The 18,859-nt window shown below is 42.0% G+C and overlaps 1 protein-coding gene across 1 annotated transcript in view; it reads left to right on the forward strand.

Moving 5' to 3' along the window:
• The window catches only part of CCDC180 (coiled-coil domain containing 180), a 2,826,277-nt gene that overhangs the window by 587,566 nt on the left and 2,219,852 nt on the right, over positions 1-18,859 (forward strand). The window contains exon 9 of the mRNA XM_044058396.1: positions 3,402-3,565. Coding sequence (XP_043914331.1) covers positions 3,402-3,565 — 164 coding nt within the window. The remainder of the gene's footprint in view (positions 1-3,401; positions 3,566-18,859) is intronic.

Genomic DNA, 18,859 nt, shown 5'->3' on the forward strand with positions numbered 1-18,859 from the left:
AGCTTGGTGGGTGGTGCAATGGTGTGTCTTATTCTGGAGTCATCTATAACTAGGAGATTGGATTGTGTAGAGGCCTGCCTTTCGAGTTTTTGTCTTGAGACAATGTAACTCTTTGATTTATTTTTTATGGTGGGTCCTGCCTGTGTTGTGCTTTTTGTGAAGTTGCTGAGAGTACTTGGTTCTTAAGTTACATTTAGGAGGCTTTTATGACGTATGTAAGTTGCTTTTAAGAACCTCCGCATATGTAGGTCTATGTGTGTAGCCCAAGCTGTGTGTGATTGGTTTAGTTCAGTGTTGTGTGGTATTGACAACTTGCTTGCTGTTTGTAGTGTTTTTGAGTGAGAGCTTTGTTTCCAATGACATTGAATAGCTACATCTCTTATACACTGTGTCATTTTGTTTAAGTAGTAGGTGGTTGTCAGTAAAGACTAGGCAATTTCTGCATTTCTCACAATACCAATTTCAACCAGGCTGGGTGCAGAGTCAGTTAGGAAGTGCAAATCCATGGTGCTAGATTCCTACAGTATGGCTAAAGGGGGATTAACACCTGTGAGTTTTGGAGCTGAGTTACTGAAGTACTAAATGTCTAAAAGAAAACACCTTGAGTCTGCACACAAAGAAAGTGCAACTCTTCATGCAGACTGGAGCCTCTTAGGGTAGTGTTTCCACTCGCAACTGAGGTATTTTGTTTTAGGGTATAAGTGAGAATACAGAAGATTTGGTTTCAGAACTAAAACCACTCATTTGGTAAATAATTTGCATAGACTGGCTGTGATACATACCTCTCAACCTCTTTCCACAAGAAATCTGGACAATGCCTAAAATAATGGGGGGGGGGGGGGGACAAAGCCCAAAAATAAGAACAGATTTTAAATATTGTTCTTATAAACATAGAAGTGTGCTATAACAACAAGATTTCTGTTAGCATGCATTTTCTAAAGGATATGAAGTCTGAAACTTAAATGTATTGCATTATTTAGTGACTTCATTCCTTTGTGATTGTCAAAAAAACACAACTTTTATGAGGAATAGACCAAAATATAACACAAAAATCTAGACATTGTGTGAAAATCAGGATGGCTGAGAGCTAATATGCTATGAGATCAGCTTTAAGGGTACAATGAGGTACCACTGAGTCTGCACATTATTCAGTTGGAGCTGGGAGGTGGAGTTAACTAAGGCTCCTAAGGGAGAATTTGAAAATTAAAGTGTCTGTATCTGTTGAATGTAGCACACTACATTGTTGCTTTGGGTGCCAGTCACCACTATTACGCTGAGCAGCTAAATCAAAAGAGCTAATAAGAAAGCAGATAGAACTCCAGACAGTCATGTCTACACCTTAGATACATCAGTAAATTAATCCCATGTCAGTGAATAATCAGTACTGCTCTCAGCAAGTTTACACTCTGACTAGAAACAATGAAATTAAATGCAGGACTGTAAAAAGAGTTGAAAGTTACAGGTGCACCAGTTTTGTTAGCAGTATGGAGGTACAGTCTATTAATTCTCCTTGGCTAAACATGCAGTGTAGCAAAAAGGAGGATTTAGAAACAGACAAATAGCCAGGGGACTGCACAGTATAATTCTTTTAACTGAAACTAAATAAACTGTAACTTATCCTACATTCTCTTCCCTTGCTGTATGAACTCTTTTGAGTCTTTATTTATTCCTGCCTGTAGCTTCTTTTGAGGCTGAAAAAGTAGGCCTGACCTGCACTAGGACTAAAAACATTTTCACTTCTTGGATCTTGTTGTCTACATCTATAATCATAGTCATGGTATAAATTTTTCAACTATCTTTTGTTTGATTTTTTCCCCAGATATTTTTGACTACCAGTATTGCTTCCTTTTTAACCCAGATACCCAAGTACTTTATTTTAATCTTGGCCCCATAAATATGGGTACTGCTAAACTAAGTAATATGTAGACACATAGTTCACTGCTATTGCCTTTGTCTTGCCTTCGTACACTTTATATCCAGAAAATATTTGAAATTGTCTCATTATAGCTAAAAGAATAAGAATGTGATTTTTCTGGTATTGTCATGCCGTATACAGTATAAAGTCCACCTCAAATAGATGCATTTTTTCTGGGCAACCATATAATGTGTAACTTGGAAGTTGTGAGCCTCTTATTTTTCTAGCCAAAGACTCCCAAGTAAAGTGCAAACAACTAGGAGGAGAGTGGACATCTCTGCTAAAGTCCCATACGCAAACCCAGTCCATCTGAAATAACCTCTCTTACATTTATTCTTGCCTCTGACCCTTCCTGTAGTTTCCATTTTTGTATTAATTCTTTTGCTACTGTTATTATTGTTTTTTTTTTTTTTGAGATACAAATTCTGCCATTTCCCACATTCTTGACAAGCTGCATAAAGTGTGATTTGGTGGTACTGATATGGGGTTTAGACTTTAACCAATGGCTGAAGCAAAGTCTGATGCGATAGAAGCAAATTAGCTAACTAGAGGACAGGATGAGATAAGTTGTATATCATAGCTAATAACATTTGTATCTTCATTTTATTGTAATTTGTACTGATACTGTAAGCTGGTGTATTCATTATTCATCATGTGTGATGAGTGTAGTTTTTTTCCTATTAGCTTTTTTCAGTACTACCACATTTATTGTTTTGCCAGTAATGTAAATATATTGAGGTAAGCACAGTTTGTTTCTGTTCATTATAATCTATCTGAGTTATATTGAGGTCTAAAATGCGTTTCATTTGTTAGTTGTATTGTTTGCCTGTGTATGCATGCTCTTTATAAGTAATGCAAGCCCCTAGACATGTAGACATAAAGGGTAAATGTACTTCCTTCACTCACATATTTAAATATTATCCTGAAATATACATCAGGAAATAATCGTAGTTTGCAGTGGTAACTCAAATGTAATATTTGTAAAGGTTGGATGGTCTTTGAAATACTGAGGCATCTGAGCTGCTGTTTAAACATGGTATGCAATTTTTGCATGAAGTCATCAAACTTTATCTGGTCAGAAATCAGTAGTTGCCTTAAATATATATATATTACTGACAACCTGGAAATGTGAGCACTAGCAGAAAGAAAGCATCTTGAAAAGTGTGACCAGGTAGCATTTCATCAGAACTTGCCAGGCACACACATATTCTCTGTCTAGTTGTAGAATATGCATGGCTGTTCATTCGGTCATACAAATTAGTATTATAATTATATATCTTTCTGTGAAATGGATTTAGTTGTGTAGAGTGCAGGTATGAAATATATTTCCTGAAAATGTTCACAGTAATGTCCTAGAAAGGAACTTATAAAACTACATTTTACATAACTTGTCCAGCTCGGATATATTGAGCTTCCTGAGTTAGAAATGGATTTTCATCACTCTTTTCCCATCATGTTAATCTATTCTCTCTCTTTCTGCGGTCAGATGATAAACCAAGCAATCCTGGCCAATAAGAGAGCAGTTGCTAAGCTCTATGTCAATCTAATGGAGCAAGATTTGAGGAGGGAGTTGTCAGACCGGCTTCAGTGGGAAGATAGGGTTCAGGCCTGGAAAAGTTTTAAAAGGAATGAGGCAGTTCAGAAATTCAGGTGAGATGGTTGAATTTTTTTTTATCAAATGTATATAAAATCCAAAAGTTTTTGTGATGCACAGAATGTTTTTCATACTAGTCTGAGTTGTAAATAAGCTGTAATATAATTAAAATTGTGTAGTATTTCAGGTTGTATTACTTGAAGGTAGTAATGGTATGCTTTTCATCTACAGTGTATTTACAGAGGTGAATTAATGCAGAAACTTTTAGCAGTTCACCAGTGTCTTTCATTTAGTACTTAAGTGGAGGCAAAGCTACACAGTACTTAAGTTTCAGCACAGTATTTACTTTGGTGCTGGCACTCAGTTGACTACATTTGTCTGCACTCACATAAGCTTTGTTTTCAGTACCACAAAGGAAATACTTACATTTAGTATTACCATGTGCACCTGCTTTATTTGTTTATTTGTATTTATTAATTTGTTTTCTTGTCCGGGAATCGGATTAAGTTGTGCGCCTTTTCTCAGTGGAGGCCCAGGGAGAAAAGCTTCACACATAAGATATAATCATACATAGCTGCTTGATTAAAAAAAGTACTTAAAAATACATAACTTGCATACATTTTTGTTATTTTTACTTTTCTTGACTAGGTTAGCCCCACTAGTTCAGTGACCACTTTTCAGAGGAGACCTGAGGTGGTATTCACACAGACTAGGGGGAAACTTGGCCTTGGTACGAGGGAGCTTCCATTATACTCTTTTTTGATAAGTGTTGTGGATTCTTTTACATCCACCTTAGGTAGTTGGGACCTTGGTTTATCATCTCATCTGAAGGATGGATTAAGAGAAATCACTGTTATTATATTATACAAAGAAATTTCAGTAAGCTGGTAGCTAATTTAGGAATGAGTAGAGAATGCAACAGTAGCAAAATGGGATTAAGAATGTTGTGGGTAAAAAACAAAGGATAAAATAATATGTGATGTACTGCGTTATGCAACAGGGTGTATTTTATACCAGTAATATGGAGATACTGGACACTTCAGGATGTGCCAAGCTCTAGAGGAGAATCTGTATTTAATAGGAATATGTATAAGGTTTGACTGTCTTAGGAGGTGTTATCGCCACATAGTGTTGTGTTTTGACATACATGGTCTTTACAAAGGTGTGGTAATGAAGAATTAGGGGAGTCAGTGTGGTACCATGGGTGCACATTCATGAGTTTATGACGCATACTTTTAGTTTCCCTTTGAAGGTGTTGAGGGAGGCTAATTCTTTTAAGGGTATGGGAATGTTATTCAGGATTTTGGTGAATATAAGAATTTGCCATTGAGGTTGTTGTAACTGTTGGTTTATACTTGATATTGTTGTTTAGATATTAGATTTCTTAGGGGTATATACTAGAGTAGCATTGTAGACAAAGAGATGGGACTCTTGGTGGATATTTTACGATTTTAAAGGCCATTTTAGTTGTGAGATGGTGAGAAGGTTAGCTAGTTCCAGCCAGTTCATTTTCTTAAAGGCAGTGATGGACTTTGTTGGGTGAGCCTGCCTTAAATCAGGCTATTTTATTGTAAGTTTATTCTAGTTTTGCCATTTTCCTGCTTTTAAATTGCTGAATGTAGAATATGTGTTGAGTAAGGAAAGCAGAAGTAGAGAGTTAGCAGTGGCTGTTCTGCTCTGATTCATGAGAAAAGGTTTAGCTGTACAGAGCATTACTAGTTTGTGTATGTGTGTGCGTGTGTGCGTGTGTGTGTGTGTGTGTGTGTGTGTGTGTGTGTGTGTGTGTGTGTGTGTGTGTGTGTGTGTGTGTGTGTGTGTGTGTGTGTGTGTGTGTGTTATAGTATAACATTTTTGATGTGAAGTTTTTATCAATGATAATTCATGGTGATTTGGTAAAATCTCTTTGTTCAATGGTGGGAAAAGACTTCAGAGTTGAGTGCTGCTCAAAACATAAATTTATTACTTAAAAAACTCATAAAACAACAACAGAGGTTAAGCGCTTTCTTCCTCTGGTAACTGGACTTCATTAGAACAATTACCCATAAGTCAAGAAGCCTTTTTCTACATCATACTAAATTAATTGATTACATAATATTCAAATTAGTAAAATTTCCTCAGAGTGCCAGCATAAACAGCGACAGGGTATGCATTTGATATGTGTCACATAGGTTATGGAACATTTTTTAGTTAAGAGTACTAATTAAAAAACTGAAAAATGTTTTTAATCTTAACTGCAGTAATCTTTCAAGTGCACTGTGTATTGTAAATTATTTCTTTGTAACTGTTACTTGTTTTTACTAGCAGGTTTTACAACATAGTAGCTGTTTATGCTGGCACTCTGAGGAAATTTTACTAATTTGAATATTATGTAATCAGTTAATTTAGTATGATGTATAAAAAGGCTTCTTGACTTATGGGTAATTGTCTGATGAAGTCTAGTTACCAGTGGACAAAAGTGCTTAACCTCTGTTGTTGTTTTATGAGTTTTTTAAGTAATAAAATTATGTTTTGAGCAACACTCAGCTCTGAAGTCTTTTCCCACCAGTGTGACTGTTCTTGATTTCTGGATTGATTTTGTTGCTCTGTGTTCAATGGCTGATCTGATGTTGCCCTTTTCATTCGTTCCACGTTTTGGTATCAGATCCATCTTCAGATCCAAATCAGCCGCATACACTAGACTTTTGGATTCAACTACCGAGTTCTTCCCCCTACCCATAATGCCCCAGTCAGCAAGCAATACCTCAGATCTAATTCGCCGCCATCTTGCACGGATGTGGATCCTTCTCAAAGAGCCACATTTGGGTTCTTAAATTTAGTTGTGAGTAGCAAGTACTTAAAAAATCTTCTTCTAACTTCTCATATTAACCCCCCTCTTGTAATTGTCAAGTTTTTGGCTTTTTCTACTGTTAGACCATTTACTTTCACTTTTCTACCATCTGGTAGCTTTCTGTTGTACCATTGCTGGTACTAGTTCTTTCCTTCCTTTCTATTTTTCCTTCTACCCTTTAAAGGGTATTTTATCTGCTATTGCTTGTAGTTTGCTAATCTAAAAAAAAAGTGTATGTCTTTCTTGTTGCCTTGTTTTTCAAGCTGTGACTGAGAAACTGACTGGCTTTAAAAGGTGCAGTTCTTGTGGGCACAACATTTCTAATTCTCATGCCCACAGGGTGCATCTACTGCCTAATATGGACTACTCTGTTTATGCTGCATTTAATTCTAGAGCACTTAGTGACAAGTATAACAAGCTAGTCCTTAAGGGGATGCTGTCACCTTCTTCATCTTCTTCAGGGGCTCACACCCCCAGTAAACCTATGAAATCTTCTTCAGAGACTAAGGAATCTCATAAGAGATCCCCACTCATTCTCTGAAGGCTTCTACTTTGACCACAACTTCTTCTGAGCCTCCACAAAAAATTCAGAAAACATAATTTCTGACTTCTTCGGATCCTAAAAGAAAGCACTCGGATCCAACAGCCTCAGACCCGGCTGTTGTCCTGAGAAAGTCTCCTCGAACCTACTCACCTGGGTTCACAGTTGAACCAGTCTCTCTTCAACTCCATTCCCCATTTCTCCAGACGATGCCAAGGAGAGAGTCTAGGTCCCAATCAACCACCTCGTCGATCAGGTCCTCCGGAAGTCTTACCGAGGCCAACATGAATAGGATGATGATAACATTTTTAAGAGCTCAGATTCAGATGGGGATTATTCCATCTCTGTCTCTCAATGGATCCATGAGCCTTCGGCCCACTTTTCATGTAGTGATTTATCCTTCTCCGATCCATCCCAAGGTTTTCCATCCATCAGATTTTAGAGTCCCAAGAGTGTCAGTGTCAGATGTGAAGATGGCTAGGTCTTTGACTCCGATGGCCTCCCTGACTGGTTCTGCTCCTTTTCCTTTGGATTAGGATGAGTTTTGGAGCCAAAGCATCACCACCAGATCTGTGGGGATGGGTTCCACTCCAGTGTTATTGAAGCAGTCTTTGCTCCTCAAGGCATGGATCTGGGCAGGTTCAAGGCTTGGTTACTTCAGAGGTTTTGGCTCTGGTGCAGTCAGCCACTGCTTCTCCCGCTTCATCTACCTTTGAGGTAGTGGATATGGTCTTCTTTTGACTGAGAGCCTAGTCTCTCCTCTTTGGATCCTACTGCTCTTCCTCCTTTGGGTCTGAGCTCTGATCCTCTCAGACCTACTGTACAGGGACAGCCAGTACCATCTAGCATCCAGACAGTCCCCATTGAGGAATTGGGTCTATGTTATATATTCGAATGTCCAAAATGTCGAATACCATATGGTCGAGATCATATGTTTGACATTTGGAAGTTCAAATATATAATATAAAAAAAAAAAAAAAAAAGAAAAACACACCTTAACAGTGTGAGCAGGGGGGCAAGCCCCCCACACCCCCCCTACTTAAATATACCAACTCTGAGACCGCACTTCAGTGCAGAAAAGGGAAATTCTCCCATTCTGCACCATATGACGCCATTAAAAGTCAATCTTTGAACACTTGAAATGTCGATCATATGGTCTCGACCATATGACGTTCGACATTTCCAGCATTCGAAGATTTGACATAGACCCGAGGAATTTACCCTCTCTTCAGATACCTGTCCAGGTCATCCCACTGAAGAGGTCTCCCCATAAGAGGACATGCAAAAGGAGACACATAGATTCCCCAGTGGAGTCTCTAATAGCAGATACTGACTTCGATGAAGAGGAAGGGTCCCCCAGATCTCTGCTGGATGATGTCTTTTTTGGAGACATCCTTGAGATCCTTAAACAAAAAGGTGGATGGCTTCAGATACTCCCTTTCTGGAGGAGTTAGTCTTTCTGGAGGCTTTTAGGTCTGGTCCATCCATACCTGTTAACCTGGAAACATCAGAAATCGGGACAAGCTCCATGAAAAATAGGTACAAATTTGTATGCTGATTAACATATAATTTGCATATATAATTATGTAACCCCCCCACCCAGTCCAATGAAATTGTGGGATACCAACTTTCAAATGCAAACTGAAGAACAGACAACCAAATATATGGCACCAGAGTCCACCTGCAGCCATTCCAGTGTCCCATTACCTGGCTATTTCGCCCCATTTACCATAAACACTAATGTGTGCATACTGCTTTACTAATACAATGATTATTTGGATTTTATTTTTACATTTTATATATTGTAGAAGGGACTGATCAGCAGAATAAAAGGATTGCATTCATACAAAAACAGAGTGGAAACTGGGATAGGATATTTCTGAGGAGATAGGAGTCAAGGGAATGAATGGATAAACTAAAAGAATGGAAAGCAAAGGAAATAGAATACGGGCAAATGCAACAATGAAAGTGGGTGACTGCATTAATAGAAAGAAGCAGCAAGAACAGACAGAAGAATAAAAACATAACTGCAGAAGACCAAAGTATGAAAGGAATGGCGCAAAGAGAATGGCAGTGTGTAGTTGCATAATAAATGTTCAATGCTTTAGCAAAAACAAGGTAAAAGCTTATTACTAAGCAGCAACTAAAGTACATTTATACAAACAGCTAACACCAGATGTGTGTTGAGTATGTGTGTGTATATATTCCCCATTGTAACAAAACACTTCTCCAGTCCATAGCCATTTAGTATTCTTCCCTACTTACCAGCTCAAATGAAACTGCACCTCATTTGCTTATTTTGTGAAAAACTTTACTGGTTGTCATTTGCTGCTATAGTGGGGCACATAATACAGTAATGCCCTCCCCACCCAGGTTGTGAGTCAGTCTATTTATGCACAACTTCTGCCCACTTATTGCCCTACTCATTTCCTTTATCATACAGCCAGTATGTATTTTAAGAATACCTTTAGCATGTCTGGTTTGTATTTAAAAATACTGATGCCATTTGCAGTTACAGGTCTATACCTATACTGGAGAATCAAATTATGGTGTGAGTAACACTGACAGCATGCTGAGCATTCACTGTGCAACCTCTTTCTTTCAATAAGCAACAGTACTTGTGAAGGCTTCCCCTAGTGTTTTTCTTCCTCTCATTCAGTCTTCCTCATGTTTCCATGGGTCCCTAGCCTGATATATTTTATTATAGAAGCTCCATATTGGCTCTTTGATGCCTTCTTTGTCATATCTCTCTGCACTGGCATTCCCTCTCAGCCCTTCTATACTCTAGCTCTGCTTTCTCTTGTGCAGCTTTCATGCCAAAAGCCTTCCTAATTTTTCCCCCATGTACTCATTACTGTAATACCAGTCCCATCTCTGCTACTTTAGTTTCTCTCTCCATTGTTTGTCTTTATATTTTGTTCCCTCATAAGTACTTCCAACCATTCCAGCTCCTGCCTTCTCTAAAATACATCAAATGAAATCTGCCCTTTCCAGGCACATTTAGCAGCAGCCCATCATGTGCCTGCCTTTCCTATTTCCTTTATTGAATTCAGCCCCAGCACCTCCCTCCTGCAACATCCTTTATTCTTCTTTCTTCACCATTCCAAAAGCGAGTTTCTACTTCCACCATTTTTCATCTCCTCCATCTTCCTTCATTTTAACCTACAGCCTCACTAAAGCATGATTCAACAGATTCCTAACTCCTATTTCCACTTTCTTAACCATACATGTTATTTCCCCTATAAGAATTTACCTATCCAATCTACCTCCCTGTTTTTCTTCCCATCTAGACAGAGAGAGAGAGAGAGAAACAGAGAGAATATTTCCTCTTTAATTTCTCCATCCTCCTCCATATATCCCCCATCCCTCATCATTCTCCTATCCTGTCACAGCTTTCTGTGCTTTCCTGGTCTTCTCTGTACTTCCTTATTTTTTATCCCACAGGGAATCTACAATCAGATCGAAATCCCCTTCAATGATTTCAAACTCATCTCTCCTAGCAATTCTAAATCTTACCTCATGAAATTCCCCAAATAACTGGGGGAATCATCACTAGGACTGCAAATGTACCAAATCTTTCATTTCTTCCCAAAATTCTCTATTCACACTATTGCCCATCTCCCAGTGGAATTTTTCGGAACATTACAAACTTTTGCTCATAAACTTTTCCTAACCAGAATCATTGCAGTCCATGTCTTTCTACCTGTCATGGTACTATATCCATAAATAGACCATTTTTTCCTCTGTTTCACCAGCTTCCATGCTTTCTTTTGTTTCACCTTTGTTTATTGAAATAATATCACATCTCTACTTTTTTATTCAGTCTCTTAATTAACCTTTCCCCTTTTCATTGGATATCCTATTCATCTTGCATTCTATGTAAGTACTTTCAGCAGTCTCTCCTTTATACCCCCCTTGCCCTCCCCCAGAAAATACTCCTAGAGCTTTACCTCTCATCTCCTCTTCCTGAGCTGAATATATTCAGATTTTTGACACTCCCTAGCTCTATAGCCGGAAAACCAAATCTCCTTTCCACACAAGGTGAGTTCTGCCTGCATCCTACATGAAATTATGCTAGTCACCATTTATTTGTTCATAACTCCAATTCTCAAAAATGAGTTACAGCACTTCCATGGAGCAAGCCCTCCATCTTTCGCCCCCCACTATTTCACTGAATAAAATAAACTAGCCTGTCACCTACCCCCTGTATTTTGTGCTTCCAGACATCCATGGGTTGTACTGGCAAACCTCAAACATTAAGGTTGGTGAAGGCCTATAAACAGCACAATTAACAGTCATAAACTAGATTAGAAGATCCACACCTACATGAAGTATAAATGGAAAAATACGATGTTATGTAGTCCTATCTTGCCTACATTCTTACCCGTGGGTTAGGAGCTGAATATCGGCTCCGACTCGGCCGATTTTTACTAGCTCAAAGTCTCTCATTGGCTGGCCTAAGAGGGTATCCCATGGTGCACTGCTCCATATCCCCAGATCTCGTTTGCCGCTTGTATAGCTCAGACGTGGTCTTGCTTGGCTGTGGCTAAGTACCCTCTTTTTTGCTATTTCTCTTTGAGAAAGTTGTTTGTTCAGACCCAAAAGCTATTTTAATAGCTATTCTTGTTGTTGATCGCTAAAATTGTGTGTGTGTTTTCAGTGCTTGAGTGTGTTGCTTGTTTTGGTATCCCTAACTGTTCCAGCGGGCTAGGCCCATTTTAGTTAGAGGACCTAGTCCTCCCCTCTGTCGTTGGATTAACCTTTGGTCATTGTGTTTTTCCTGTGTAATACCCAGAAGAACCGTTTCAGTTCGAGGTTCTTTGTGTGTGGCTAGTATTGTTTTTCCCGCTGTATCTATCTTCTGTGTGTGAACCATTTCAGTTAGAGGTTCTCAGTGTGCTTAGGTCAGTGTTTGTTTCTGGTGTTCTAAATTGTGTGGTGTTTCCCGCCCTTTTTGCAAGTTGCATCTAGGTGTTTATCTAACGTTAATTAAACAATGTCCAAAGATCAGAAGGAACATAAGCCTTCCGGCTTTAAGAAATGTTCCAAATGTGGATATAAAATGTCCATCACGGATGGACACTCTGTGTGTGTCTACTGCCTTGGAGCCATCCATTTGCAGGATTCATGTAGCTTTTGCCACGCGTTCAGTCCTAGGGTGCTCCAGGAGAGAAAAAAACAAATTAATATTAAAGGGACTTTTGAAACCATCTTTTGAGGAAGCTATAGATTCGGCTTCTAGTACTCAGTCTAAGTCTAAAGCTTCCAAGTCTAAGGAAAGGTCCCGGCTCCATCTGCCACTTCGGAGCCTCCGGAGAAGATTACTGTTTTGGACTGTACCTCCTCAGCTTCACTGTCCTCAGGGCCACAGGAGGTATCGGTGTTAACCGAATGGGCGTCGGCTCCAATTATTCTTGAGCCCATTTGGAGCCGGTCGCCCAGTGTCAGTCATGGTTCACCGGATCCAGTCTCCATCGTTCTCCTCCAAATCCTGCAGGCTTTCTGATTTGGATGTTGACAGGGTAGTGCAGAGGCTCCTGCAGTCGCCGGTGTTGGCCAAATTGTTCTCGGCTCCGACCCACTCGGCTAAGGAGCCAGTTCCTATGACCGTTTCGATGATTCCTCCTCTGAGCACATCCTTGTCGTCGGAGCCGGTATGCTCCGCTCTGAGTGATGTTCCTGCGCTGGCTCCGATACCACCTTTGGGTCTATCAGTGCCAACATTGGCTCCGACCATGTTGGTTCCATCCACAGGGTTCGGAACTCTGGTCTCTTCGGTCGGGCCCAAGGGGGATACTTCGGGACAGCTGTCTGTTCTGAGTCTCCTACTCGGTGCATCTGCTCAGGGGACCCCGGTCCTGGTCGTGACCTCGGAGGCCGGTCGATCCTCGGACTCGGGAAGGACCTGCCTTTGAGGCCATGCGGAGCGAGCTGGCAAGATCGTCAGCTACATCAACCGGGTCGGTCATTCCGTCCCCCACCACCCCGGCGAGAGTCTCTGACATTCACCTATCCATGGACAGTAGAGCGCCAGGCCCTAAGGATACCCCCACGAGTGGTCCCCAACTTTCTGAGGGTCTCTCAGAGTCCGTGCCTGAGGAGCCTCCTAGAAAGAAATTGTGCAAGAGGAAGCACATAGACTCCCAGGATGAGTCTCTCACCTCTGATGCTGACCTCAAGGAATCGGAAGGGTCCCCCAAGTCTTCCTTTGATGTTGTTTCCTTCTCCAATATCCTGGAGATACTGAAACAAAGAGGAGGCTGGCCTTCCAAAACTCCTTCCAAGGAGGAGTCAGTATTCCTTAAGGCTTTTGGCACTCAACCTTCTGCCTCCTGGGTGTCTCCACCCTTCGAACTTCTTGACCTCATTTGTCGAAGAGTGTGGGAAAACCCTGATTCTGTGGAGCCTGTGCCCAGGCATCCCAACAATTCCCGTCCGCACCCCAGGGAAAAAGAGTTTCTATCAAAAGGAGTCCTGGTAGATGCCATGGTGGTGGCAGCAGCCACCAATTAGGAAGTTGCAGAGTCTTCCTCATCGGTCCATCCTCCTAACAAGGAGTCTAGGACCATGGACCGGTACGGGAAGCGTACCCTATCTTCAGCAACCTTCACTTTACGGTCGCTGAATTATTTATCTCACTTCACTCGGCTCCAGAGAGATCTCCTCAAAGAACTGGGAGATACTCTTGTGGGTAACATACCTGAGGCGGTAGCTCAGACGGTTAATGCACATGTTTCTACCCTCAACTCCATCGCTAACTCGTCCATGCGGCTCATCTAGTATGCGGTCGAGGGAGCGAGTAGGGCGGCGAGCTCAGGGGTCGCCCTTAGAAGGCAAGCCTGGCTGCACCTGTGTCACTTCGCAGAGGCCTTCAAGTCTTCCTTCACTGACGCCCCATTTGACGGTTCCTCCTTGTTTGGGACCAAAGTGAAAGACACCCTCACCAGGTGCGAGCAAGAGGGAAAGACCCTGTCTGCTGTAGGGGCCGATTTTTTCCTTCCTTCTAGGCCTTATCCCAAGGCTCAGCGGGGGAGGGGAGATATGGTTCAAGAAATCACAGTGGGTTTTTTCCTGCCGCACAAGATGAACCCCCCTCCAGAGGCAGGGGAGTGGGGTTTACTCAGGGAGATGTCGCCCCAGAGGCAGAGGGAGCCCCTGCAATTCGGGAGACCGCGACTCCTTCCGTGGCTCTCCATACTCTGATTCCTGAGGGTGTGCCCGACTGCGCTTATCCAGAGCCAGTCGGGGGTCGAATTTCCTTATACCCAGAAGTCTGGGAGAGCATCACCCAGGACCAATGGGTACTAAGGATAGTTTCCGGAGGTTACCTCATCCCATTCTCTTCAATACCCCTGCCAATAAGAAAAATCCCAGATGTTCCACCCAGTCAAAGGGATCAAGCAGCCTCAGAGGTGTCTCATCTGCTAGAAAAAGGAGCCATCCAATCAGTCCCCTCAGACCAAATCGGATTAGGGACTTACTCAAGATTCTTTTTGGTGCCGAAAAGAACAGGGGACCTGAGACCCATACTAGATCTCAGTCAACTCAACAATTACATACACAAGTCCAAGTTCCGTATGGTCACTCTACAATTGATTCTCCCATTGTTGGGAGAGGAAGTTTGGATGTGCTCCATCGATCTCAAGGATGCTTATTACCATATCAAAATGGACAAAGCATCCAGGAGTCACCTACGCTTCCGGCTGGGAAGTCACTTCCAGTTTCGAGCCCTGCCCTTTGGCCTCACCACAGCCCCCAGGGTGTTCACCAAATGTATGGCAGTGGTGATGGCTCACTTGAGACGTCACGGATTCCAGGTGTTTCCGTACCTGGACGACTGGCTCCTTACCACTCCCACCAGGCATCAACTAGTTCAGACAAGGGAAGCTACCATCAGCCTATGTCACCAACTGGGCATAACGATAAACTGGGAAAAATCTGCCTTATTGCCCTCACAGCGTGTCACCTTTATAGGAGCAGAGCTGGACACCATTCAAATGCGAGCATTCCTACCACAAGAAAGGATCACAGTATTGCAACGACAAATTCATATACTGATGCCATTGAGACAAGCAAAGGCAAGATTGGTTCTGCAACTCCTAGGGACCATGGCGGCGACTATCATGTTAGTCCCTTTAGCGAGATTACACATGAGACTTCTTCAATGGCTCCTCTTTGTCCAGTGGTCTCTCCAAAGACTCCTACTATCTCATCCCATCTTAATCACGGACAGGTGCAAGCAGGACCTCCATTGGTGGCTGTGTACCAACAATTTGAACGGGGAAAGCCTTTCATTCCTCCCGTCCCTGTTGCCACGGTGGCCAAGGATGCCTCCCAGATGGGGTGGGGGGGCATTATCTGGGCAGGATAGTCCAAGGCACGTGGCAAGAGCACGAGATACATTCACATATAAATGTCCTAGAGATGAGAGCAGCGCTTCTTGCGTTGCAGGCACTTCAGGAAGTTCTTCCTCTAGGGACTACAGCGATACACTCAGACAACATGTCAGTAGTGTGGTATCTCAACAAGCAAGGGGGAACACGATCCTACCCTCTATGCAGAGAGGCTATGCGAGTGTGGAATTGGGCAATAGCTTCCCAATGGTTTCTGGTGGCGATGCACATTCCGGGGAAGTCCAACGTAATAGCGGACAGGCTAAGCAGAGCGATACGCCTTATGAGTGGTCCCTGAATCACCTGGTTACAGAGCGAATCTTCAGCAGATGGGGTCAGCCTTGCTGCAACCTGTTTGCCAGCCCTCTCAATGCGAAATGCAGCAACTACTTCACGCTGATCCCCCCACAGGGGGAATCACCCAGGGACGCTCTGGTTCACGATTGGCCCTCCGGTCTGCTTTATGCTTTCCCTCCGTTTCCCCTTCTCTCAAGGGTGATTCAGAAAGTGCAATCCTTGGGAAGCAGAATGATTCTGATTGTCCCACATTGGCCTCGTCAAGTATGGTTCCCCTTTCTTCAACCATACATTGTGGACACTCCTTGGATTCTGGACCCTCTACCAGATTTACTGACACACATGTTGGGATAGTTCCACCTCTCTCTGAGGACACTCCGGTTGACAGCCTGGCTACTCCACTTCCATCGCTAGTCAGATGTCATAATTTTTCACTGGAAATGGTCCATATATTATCGTCCTCCCACAAGCCATCCACTAGAAAGATTTACTGTAGCAAATGGAAAAGGTTTTCCATCTGGGCTCATTCTAGAGGTATCGATCCGTATGCAGCTCCGATAGATTCAGTTCTGGAATTTTTGTCAATGCTTTTCTGTCAGGGATCCGCATCAGCCACCATCAAAGTTCAGCTGGCGGCTATATCTAATTTCCATGTGGCAAATGAACCTAGTCTTATGGCACACAGACTATGCAAAGCATTCCTCAAAGGTATCCTGTTGCTTCGTCCCCCAATGTCTGAACCAGTCATGTCCTGGGATCTCAATTTTGTTCTTCAAGCCCTTACTCTACCACCATTTGAACCTGCAGCTACCTGTGAATTAAAATTCTTAACATGGAAAACAGCTTTTTTAATAGCAATCACTTCAGCACGGTGGGTCTCGGAAATTCAAGCCCTTTCCATCAAACCCCCTTATTTAATCTTTCACAAGGATAGGGTTAGACCATATCCATCGTTTCTTCCTAAAGTGGCTTCCGTGTCTAACATGAATCAGTCCATTGAGCTGCCGGTGTTCTTTACCCATTTCTCTAACAAGGCAGAATTTAGATTTCACCAATTGGAGGTACATAGACAGTTACGCTTCTATCTACACCGGACAAAGGATATCCGGAAGTCTGACCAACTCTTTGTCTCCTTTTCGGAAATCCGATTGGGTTCTCCGATATACGCTGTCTAGATGGATAGCCAGTTGCATCTCCTTCATCTATCGCGCAAGAGATAAAAATTTGCCATTTCCATTCAAGGCACACACTACACGGGCTGTCTCCACATCCACAGCCTATCAAGCCAGATTGTCAATGGATGATATATGTACTGCAGCTACTTGGGCTTCTCCCCACACCTTTGTTTCTCATTACAAATTGGACATGGTCTCCAGGGGCAGATCTTCCTTTGGTTCCACAGTTCTCAGGAGCATTTTCCTATGAGTCACCCAGGATATAGGTGCTAGGGATGCTGTCCCACGGGTAAGAATGTAGGCGAGATAGGACTACATAACATCAAGAAGTTATGTACTCACCATAATGTTCGATGTATGTAGTCCATCTCGCCTCTCATTCTTACTTACCCTTCCACCTTCCCCCTGCCTGGAGGATTTGGAGCATAGGATTTGGAGTATAGGTTGTCACCTGCTGAGTCCCTTTCATTAGTGATTGTTTATATGGATGTGAGGTGTGTATGAAGTACATATGTTGTTTCGCAGCAAACTAGATCTGGGGATATGGAGCAGTGCACCATGGGATACCCTCTTAGCCCAGCCAATGAGAGACTTTGAGCTAGTAAAAATCGGCCGAGTCAGAGCCGTTATTCGGCTCCGAACCCACAGGTAAGAATGTGAGGAGAGATGGACTACATACATCGAACATTATGGTGAGTACATAATTTCTTGTTACATAATGTTTGCAAAGCTGATGAACCCATAAACTGCACTCTTGTCAATATACAGTCCAGCATATATCTTGTCTATAGCCCAATGTAAACATGCAATTAATAGTTTCTTACAGAGGTAGGGTCGCAGGTCCCACCTCATTACAACAAGTTAATAAGAGATTCATACTGTTTTCATTAGTTATCTATCAGACAACATATATCACATATTAGTACCCATATTTCACAGTGTATCTTTCAGCAGAGACAAAAGTAACCCATCATAGGTGTACCTTATTAGTATAAACTGTAAAGATGACCACTTTACCCCCTACAAATAACTGTATACATCTTACAAAATTAGATTTATTTCCAGTTGTAGTGGACAGACTTGCCAGTATAGCTAGTTCTGCCCTACCTGGTAAATTATATTTTTGTCCCCAAAAGATATTCTGTGTTCTGTCACTTTAGCAGAGATAATTGTTCGTAAATACAAAAATAAAACTTTAGCAAAGGTAGCTGTGTATAAATAAATAAAATAAAAGTTTTGGTTCAGTAATTGTTAATTGTACCACATCAGCAAAATGTCATACATATACATTGCATTTAGAACTGATTTTGCATGGGCATAAAAATTTAAATAAGTCTGACTTGCACTGAATTTACATAAAAAAAATGCACTCTTACTGAACAGCTGAGATGCAATATGTTTGCAATCTTGTTGCATCCACTGCTACTGTTAACATCATCAGAGGATAAAACAAGCATCCAAACATCAGAAATTCCCTGTTTCGCCTGCATTAAAGCGAGTGCTGCTGTTGATAAACTTCCCTGTAATCGCGAGTGAGATTTCCTGCTCGCATTTGCAGCCAGACCAGCCAGAAATGACAACATGAGCTACTTGAGCTCAATTCTGACTGGCTGGTAGCCCTGACGGAGTTGATGTCATTGCACACGTGATGACGTCAGATCCGACAGAGCGGTATTTTAAAAACGTAAAAAATAAATGAAAAAAAATCAGGAATGAAGGGGTGCCAATCGAGAATCATGGCACCCCTTCATTTGGACCCCAAAACTTGGTAAAAAACGAGTAATTCGGTATGGTTGAGAGGTATGGGTCCCTCTATGTCTTGGGTGACTCCCCCAGTGGATGAGCTTATTGATTTCATCTCTCTCTGGTCATGAAAGGAACCAGATTCTGTTGAACCTATTCCATGACACCCAGACAAATTTTTGGCACCAACAAAGCACAGATTGCATTGGAGTAAAGAGGTCCCTGTTGATGCTGTGGTTGTGGTGGCATCCATTAAAATGGAGCTAGTTGAGCAAATCTCCTCAGTACATCCACCTAATAGAAAGACCAGGGCATTGGACAGGACTGGAAAGCATATCTTTGCCTCAGCAACCTTTGCCTTTAAGGTCCTTGAA

Source organism: Protopterus annectens, chromosome 16.part0, assembly GCF_019279795.1.
Source record: "Protopterus annectens isolate FY-2018-M chromosome 16.part0, PAN1.0, whole genome shotgun sequence".
In the NCBI taxonomy this organism is placed as follows: Eukaryota; Metazoa; Chordata; order Ceratodontiformes; family Protopteridae; genus Protopterus; species Protopterus annectens.